Below are 8635 nucleotides of genomic sequence, written 5' to 3'. Positions count from 1 at the left end.
CCAACAAACACATCGGACATGAAGCTTCTAGCTAGCAGATGGCGCAGTAAATAAAAAGATTTAGCAGGCCCAAATCTGGACGCTAGGTTAAGTCCCAACAGCCAAATTCGATGTGGGACAGCACTGCAGGTGACTGTAGTAAGTTGGAGTGACAAAAACGCAAAGTCAGGGTGAGGTGTGTGTGTGACAGCGAGAAAGAGAGAGAGAGAGAGAGAGAGAGAGGGAGAGCAGAAACGCGACTCGCGGCCCCACGTCCCACAAACCTACCGTAAGATTGTACCCACCGCTAGCACGTTAAATAGCGAGCTAAAATGCTTTCAGTTACAGCCTCTCTCACCAAAAGCGCCCGTGTCGTCCAGAGCGTGAGGCTGCTACACGTCTCTTCTGTCGCCAAGATGCCAATTAAGGTAAGACTTTCAGGTGTTTAGCAACCGATAGCTCCAAGTGCTACATGTCCAATGGCTAAGACGTGAAGGTGTTGTTGTATTTTTTTTTTTTTTTACCGCAAAGTAGCTAAACTACGCAGTTATATCGCTGTTCTGTCTCTCTGTAGCCCCCCGTGCTAACTGTCGCCATGACAGTCGTTAGCAGGACATTCATTTGTTTCTCGTGACCGTCCTGTCGCCCCTTTACCTGCAGCTTCCTCAACACCTGCAGGACCTGATTTGGGCATGAAACAGTGTCAATGATTACAGTAATGGTAGACGAGCTGGTCCACTGACTGTCAACCACAGGGGCTTAACTGATCTTAAACCCTTCTGAAAGGCCTGTGTGGGCAATATTAAAGTTGTTATCGCGTGTCAGTGTCATAATACAACGTTTCATGTAATAAAGCTTTTGTAAGGATAACTTTATTATTCAGTTAACAAATGAACTTAGTGACATGAAAGCGTGTGTGTGCAGCCACTCACATATTAGTTTAATAAAATATCTCCAAGGGTATAACATGGTGAACGTTTAATATGTATTTATTAGTTATTAGTTAGTTAGTTAATTATTTATTATTTTATTCTTGAACGTGATAAATGGGTTATTTATTAATCCGTCATTGTCACTCTTAAATGTAGTTGAGGTATTCGGCCATTTTAACTAGAAACCTACATCTGTGTGTGTTGATGTGTCGCCCTCCAGTGGCGACAGCCCCACAAATATCAACCCTGTTCAGATTAAGTGATTATCTCTTCATTGTGTGCTACACCACCAGGCTCTAATCTGAGCATTATGAGACCTCTCAGTGGAGACTATTTTAAAAAAGAAAATGTGAAATTAAAAATGTTCTTCTTCTTTTCACATATGTGTTGTTCATATCTTTACTGTGCACTCAAGGGTTTGTATGACAGTACATAAGAACACGTTGCCAAGTTTTCTGCAGAGCTTAATGCTGCACACAGACTGTCTCAGTTGAAGTGCACAATAACAGTATTGTTGTGAACATGCAGAGTAAGCATCATTTAAGAAGCCATTACCAGCATTACTTAAACACATTCTGCCAGTGAGGAAAGCTTTCAGTGTCCTAAATGGACAAAAACATTGGTATCGTTAGCTGTAGTAATCAGAAAAAGCAGTTCTACTTATTAATGTATTGTCATCTGGATCTCCACCAGGTTGGTGAACAGCTCCCCGCAGTCGAGGTCCAGGAGGGGGAGCCAGGAAATAAAGTGGCAATGGATCAGCTCTTTAAGGGGAAGAAAGGAGTCCTCTTTGCTGTACCTGGAGCGTTTACACCTGGTTGTTCCAAGGTGAGTCCGCACTGTTAACTCTGCTTGTCATGTTTGAGGCACGGTGATCTTTGTATCAGATGACCATACAGTATATGTCTCTTGTTTCTTTCAGACTCACCTCCCAGGTTTTGTGCAGCAGGCTGCGGACTTGAAGAGCAAAGGTATACAGGAGGTGGCATGTGTTTCTGTCAATGATGCGTTCGTCATGGCTGCGTGGGGAAAGGAGCACGGAGCCGATGGGAAGGTATGGACTACAGTTTTTGTGTGTGAGCAATTTCTGTGCAAAGTCTAACTGTGAAAGAACATCTGATGGCATAGTGTGATCATTCAAAGGATGATAATAATACTGTTGCTCACCCATCTTAGATGCTTAAGAGCTGTGGACAATTCCTGTCAGACATTTTGTTTGTGGAAAATAAATTGGGAGTTTCCATTTCCTCAGTGTGTAGTCCCAGCAATCTGCTGAACATTATCACAGTGTACTGGGCTGTGTGCACAATAGAAGTATTTTAGAATTACAATTTACTATTTGCTCTTAATTTCACTGATATTATCTTTGTGTCTTGAGATGTCAGTCTGGGATGTTAAAGAACAGTGCATTCAGAAAGTATTCAGACCCCTTCACTTATTTCACTTTTTGTTATGTTGCAGTCTCATGCTAAAATTGTTTAAATTCATTTTTTCCCCCTTCAATCTACCCTTAGTACCCCATAATGATAAAATGAAAACAACATTTTTGCAAATTTATTACAAAGGAAAAACTGAAATATCACATTGACATCAGTTTTCAGACTCTTTGCTTTGACTCTTGAAATATAGCTCAGGTGCCTCAGATTTCTCTTGATCATCTTTGAGATGTTTCTCCACCTTTACTGGAGGCCACCTGTGGTAAACTTAATAGACTGGAAATGATTTGAAAAGACACACACTTGTCTATATAAAGTCTATTGCTAGCAGAGGTGGCGAGGAACCCAATGGTCACTCTGGCTGAGCTCCAGAGATCCTATGTGGAGACAGGAGAAACTTCCTGAAGGACAAGCATCACTGCAGAACTCCACTGATCTGAGCTTCATGGCAGAGTGACCAGACGGAAGCCTCTCCTCACTTGAAGACACATGAAAGCTGCTTGGAGTTTGCAAAAAAGCACCTCAAGGACTCTTTAACAACAAAATGTGAAAAAGGTCTGAATACTTCCTGAATGCACTGTACATGAAATTCACAATGATAGCTCAGATCTTAGGAATGAGCTTTTGCTCTTTTCTTCTGCAGGTTCGAATGCTGGCTGATCCTACTGGAGCATTTACAAAGGTAAAACTAAATGTCTGGTGATATGTTAAAGTCCTAATATAAAGTATTGTGACTGTGTGTACTCATGAGTCTTTCTCTGCTTCACAGGCAGTTGACCTGTTACTTGACAGTGATCAGATTGTGCAGGTACTTGGGAATAAGCGATCTAAGAGGTAATGATTGTTTTGCCTATTTCAGTTTTGTAGTAGCATGTGTCAATTGAACTGAAAATTTACTATGATAATGGACTGTCCACCATTTTATTTGAGTGGGTCATGGGTCAATGATAATATCAGTAGAGTAAAACTAAGACCACCACATACAGATCACATTAGATTTCATGGCATGTTTACAGTCAAGTTTCTAGCCCAAAAATAAATGTTTTCATATTTCATGCATATCATATCTATAAATTGAGGTTGTTGTAGTTATTATTAATTATTATTTAAATGCTGGTGTAACTTTTTCTCTAAGGTGATTACTTAATTGGAGTCAGAATCATAATACACAAAAAAGTCTTTTATTCCATCAGTCTGAAGCAGTTGCACGTCTGAGTCAGTCTGGCTTTTACCATTACGTTTGAAGTTCATAGTTAAAAGTCTGTGTTTACTTCATCCTTTATTTCAGATACTCTATGTTGGTGGAAGATGGAGTTGTGAAGAAGATCAACGTGGAGCCTGATGGCACCGGTCTGACCTGCAGCCTGGCCTCCAATATTCTGTCTGAGCTGTAGGCTTATTCAGAGCTGAACAAACCCAACTACAAACCCCGAGTTATTGTAAAAGTTGCACTAACACACCCGGTCCCAACTCCTTCATGCTTCCTCCTTTTCCCAAAGACGGATGCAAGTGTCATGTAGATGCTAGTGTCAAAAAACCCACCTGGAAGGTAATTAATGCGCACAACTATGACATGAACGGCACTCTAAAGGAACTTGCACCAACTTCTGTGTACTGTTGTTTGTGAGTAAATAAAATCCACCCTGAAAGCAATAACTAAGGTTTTCCTGTGTGGCTCATAGTGTCATATGCCCAGATTCATATTTTTTTCATGTTGTGAATTAGAGTACAAAAAAGACTTGTAGTAAGAAGTAAGAATGCATAGAATATATCAAAAGTACAACAACCACAGTGCTCAACATTGGCCATCTGAAAATGGACTAAAGTTTAATGGAACAGATGAGCTCACTGTATTGACTTAATATGAACAATATTGAAATAACTGAGTTTAATCAATTTTAAGTTTTAATTTAAACTCCATTTTAAGAAGTACATTATTGCAATTATTTTTAACTGTCATGATGAAATGTAGGTTGACTCATTTGCAGTATTTAACTTTAGAAGACTAATCTTTGATGCGATTGTAATTTTCATAAGAATTTAGTGAATTGTATTTATGTGAATGACACTGATCTATGTGGACATGTGATAGGTCTGTGGCAAGGAAAGCTATGTGAAGAATACGCATATAATATAAACATAAAGAATATATAATTGTTTATGATGCTAACCTTCTCACATGCAAACGTGGGCTCTTATTGATACTGAGCTTCCTAAAGTCGGCAATATGAATTGGAAGCCGTTAAGCAGGGTAGCTGTTGTATGTGTAACAAATTCATGACATGAAGCTGGACCAGTACTAGTTTATTGGCATTATCAGAGAAAATCATGCGTTGCGAGCAGTTGTAAAGTTACTGCTTGTTACAAGGGCTGGTTTGTTTATCCTGTTGGTCCACAATCGGGGGAAAAAAAACGACGCAATACGTCATTACGTAAGGACGCAGGAGGCAGGCACATTGCATTGTGGTCGGCGCCGGTGCCTGGACACAAACAGAAACTACACGGCAACTCTCCAGCTAACAACGGTAATACTCACCCTGGATAAGACATCAAAATGTAAGTTAATACGCAGTGTAAGTAGCTAAAATATACTGTGAGTTAAGCGTAGCCTGGGACGATAACTAGTACTACATTTTAAGAATGATTAGCTTGCTAACGTTGAAGCCACATTAGCTTTAAGTTGAATAGAAGGCGCCTAAATATTGAGCCTCTACTTTCCTTTCTTCATAGCGCTGATTTCAGACTGTGCTTTGGCGAGGAATATTTGAGGAATACCTGATGTGTTAAAACAGTGAACCCCGTAGTGAAACAGTCTCGCAGGGAAACACGTTTACGCAGTTTGATCCTAGTGGACGTTAGCTCGTTGCTAAAAGCTGTTAGCAATGGAATGTATTGCGCGCGTAATTCAATACTGGGAGCGTACCGCATTAATGACTAGTTAATATCCCAACGAGTGTAAACAGACAGGGCTGTCTAATGCGGTGGGTGTAGATGTGGAAATATTTTGATAATAGGTAAATATTAACATTATATAAATACCATATCAGTGAAGCATTGAGCTGTGCCCGTTCGTTTACGGCTTTCAGGTTGGTTAACACATTGATAACATTAACCGTTGGATACCAATAAAATCTATCTATATATATTATTCAACTGTAGCTTAGCCTCATCATTCAGTAGACACAGTGTATCCAGAACAATAAAATTGTACAGTACAGTACAAAGAAACGGTGGATGTTTTTTCGATTCTTTTGTTCCTGTGGTTAAAAGGAAAGTGACTGTGAGGTTGAAGGGACTTTCAACCTCAAAGAGAAAGTGGATTTTAGTTGGAGTACCAGCCACTCCCTCACAAATCAAATTCAAATCCACCAGCCACTCCGTAATCACCTGCACATCTATCTATCTATCTATCTATCTATCTATCTGTCTATCTGTCTGTCTGTCTGTCTGTCTGTCTAAGACATATGTAGTTAAGACTTTTTGACAGAGACATTCGCCGAGGAAGATATTAAGTGTGCACCGATATCTGTAGATTATTGTACACTTTTGTAATTCATTGATGGTAAAAAAAAAAAAAAAAAAAAACCTGAAACAGCTGTATATACTGTTGATTGAAAATAATAATAGCAATATCCATATGTGTAATGGTGCTAAGTACAAACTAAAGGAAAGAGAGAAAAAGTTATAGAAAAGTTACTGGCATTTGGTAGTATGATAAAAATGCATCAAGCAGAGAGACAGAAAAAAGAAGAACTCAGTGCATCATGGGAGTACCCCTAGAAATCTAGGCCTATAGCAGCATAATTAAAGGTTGGTTCAGGACTCATCTGAGCCAGTCTTAACTATAAGCTGTATCAATGAAGACAGTGTTAAGCCTGATCTTAAATGTAGTGAGGATGTCTGACTCCTGAAACCAGACTGGGAGCTGGTTCCACAGTAGAGGAGCCTGATAGCTGGAGCTCTACCTCCCATTCTAGTTTTAGGAACTTTAGGAACCACAGTAGACCTGCGTTTAGAGAGCTGAGTGTTCTTCTGGGATAATAGGGAACTATGAGTTCTTTTAAATGTGACCGTTAGTGATTTTGTAGGTGAAAAGAAGGATTTTAAACTCTATCCTGGATTTTATTCGGAGCCAATGCAGAGAAGATACTGTGGGAAAGATATGATCTGTTTTCCTAGTTCCTTTTCCTCGTTTATGTGAATGCATCCAGTGACTGTAAAAACAGCTACAACTGCTGCATTGTTCATCTGATGTAGATGAAAATACCCTCAATTGAAAGCGAAGAGTCAGCGGCTGAAACCAATATTTAAGTCCCTAAAGTCCAATAAAAAACACACACACACATATATAAAATAGGGAAAAACACAACGTTGAAAGCATTAAAATTTTTTCACTGTATTTTAATTTTGTGGTCTTTGTGTTGCAGCTCAGTTGTTGGTGATCTGTGACGGCCTACAAAGCAGCCATGTCGTCGACATCCCAAAAACATAAAGACTTTGTGGCCGAGCCCATGGGTGAGAAGCCTGTGATGGCTCTTGCGGGCATTGGAGAGGTCCTTGGCAAAAGACTGGAGGAGAAAGGTTTCGACAAGGTGACATACTTGATTTCTTTTTTTAAAGGCAAATATAAGGCTGGACAAGAAAACGAACCAGTGTATGATTTTTATGTTAACATCTTAGCCAGGTTATCATACTTGTGGTAAGGTTGAAATCAAAGTTGAACTGGATTAACAGGTTTAGGTTAGGGAATGCATCATGTCAACTAGTGTCCCCAAAGTGATAGTGAAACAAATCTGTGTGAGAGGTGTCTTAAGGTGTATTTACACTGGACTGTAAGTTGTTGGACCTTCCCTTTTCCACATACCAATCTATTCATGCAGTGATCAGTGTTGAGCTCTAAAGAAATACTCACCTGTGTTGTTTTTCAAGTTCTAATTAAAACGTCAGCTGCTTGACATCAGGGCTATTGATGTGTGAAGTCCTTTAACACTTGGCTTTCGATCTTAATGAGATTTTTCATTGTGTGTTGATCTATACCTCCTCAGGCGTACGTTGTCCTCGGGCAGTTTCTAGTGCTAAAGAAAGACGAGGAGCTTTTCCGGGACTGGCTGAAGGACACTTGCGGGGCAAATTCCAAACAACAAGGTGATTGCTTTGGCTGTCTTAAAGAATGGTGTGATGCCTTCCTATAAAGCATTCAGTCAATGTTTTCTACTTCTCAAGTTGAAACTGTACGTTACCTCGTCAGTGATCTTGACTCAATTCAGCCACACCATATCTATGAAGTGACACTGTACACACTGAGGTTTATTAAAGTCAACTTGTTTTTAAATTATACCGAAAGATGTAATTGTATTTCTGAAATCCTGCAAACCCCCAAATACAACTGACACACGGCCCCCTCGCGGTCTGTGACATGCAGCTCGGCAGCTTCTTTCTTCAAGTTCACGTTAAATTAGGAAGTCGAGTGGAGAATCACAAAAGATGACAGTTCTGTCATCCCGATGCGTCTCCTGTCTGTCAGTAGCCATTTGTCCTGCAGACATTTTGACTTGTCATTGTACTAAAAGCATAACTAATGACATTATTGATGATTTCTCTCCATTTAGGTTTATTATCGAGTCAGGGACATTTTGGGAAACCTAAATGTAGGCTTTATTAATGTTATTACAACTGTGTTTGACAAGTCAAAATGTCTGCTCCATACCAGAGCTGCTTATGTTCATAACATTCATTCTGTCCAAGGTCTTTGTAATGCTGCTTGTACTTTCTGTTGAGTTTTAAATTTATGATAATTTACTGAGATCACTTTTGAAGCTCAACTTTGCCAGTTTGTTCTTTGTTTGAACATGATACCTTCAGAAAAACTATTGATCTGTTTCAGTTCACTAAATATTTTTCTTCTGTGTAATGTGGTGATTTACTAGCATTGTCCAGGCCAAAATTTGTACTCCCCTTCAACTCTTGGCCTTTGCCCCGTTCAGCTGTTTTTAAAGCCTTTGAAAAGTTGCTATGAGCTGTATTTTTTAAAAAGCACATACTATCACAGTTTGGTATCATATACTCTTAAATCCACCTACAAATGTTTAAGTGATTGAAGAGGTGGATTGTTGGTTTGAAGTGTATTTCATTGCATTGAATGTGACTGATTTATGTGACACACAAAAAGTAAACCTCAAGAACTAGTGACACTGGTCTTTGCAAAAACTTTGATTTTTTTTTTTTTTTTTTAAATAAACATTTTGCCATTTTAACTTTAATTCCTGCTAATAAAGAAGCTAAATGACC

General features: G+C 39.3%; 2 protein-coding genes across 3 annotated transcripts; both read left to right on the top strand.

Moving 5' to 3' along the window:
- The first annotated feature begins 18 nt into the window (after positions 1-18).
- Positions 19-4003, top strand: prdx5 (peroxiredoxin 5). The gene is made up of 6 exons (XM_056397192.1): positions 19-407; positions 1605-1739; positions 1834-1965; positions 2991-3029; positions 3117-3181; positions 3636-4003. Exons 1-6 carry the CDS (start codon positions 312-314, stop codon positions 3739-3741), a joined length of 573 nt encoding a protein of 190 aa, XP_056253167.1. The 5' UTR covers positions 19-311; the 3' UTR covers positions 3742-4003.
- A 647-nt stretch (positions 4004-4650) lies between these two features.
- banf1 (BAF nuclear assembly factor 1) lies at positions 4651-8576 on the top strand. 2 transcript variants are annotated; one of them, XM_056397194.1, is made up of 3 exons: positions 4651-4872; positions 6775-6939; positions 7393-8576. In XM_056397194.1, exons 2-3 carry the CDS (start codon positions 6814-6816, stop codon positions 7537-7539), a joined length of 273 nt encoding a protein of 90 aa, XP_056253169.1. In that variant the 5' UTR covers positions 4651-4872; positions 6775-6813; the 3' UTR covers positions 7540-8576. The 2 variants fall into 2 exon arrangements, with proteins under 2 accessions (XP_056253169.1, XP_056253168.1); XM_056397193.1 differs by having other exon boundaries at positions 4769-4903.
- Positions 8577-8635: the final 59 nt, after the last annotated feature.

Source organism: Seriola aureovittata, chromosome 15, assembly GCF_021018895.1.
Source record: "Seriola aureovittata isolate HTS-2021-v1 ecotype China chromosome 15, ASM2101889v1, whole genome shotgun sequence".
Lineage (NCBI taxonomy): Eukaryota > Metazoa > Chordata > Actinopteri > Carangiformes > Carangidae > Seriola > Seriola aureovittata.
Note: the sequence above shows the minus strand (reverse complement) of the source record. Positions and strands in the feature narration are given on the sequence as shown.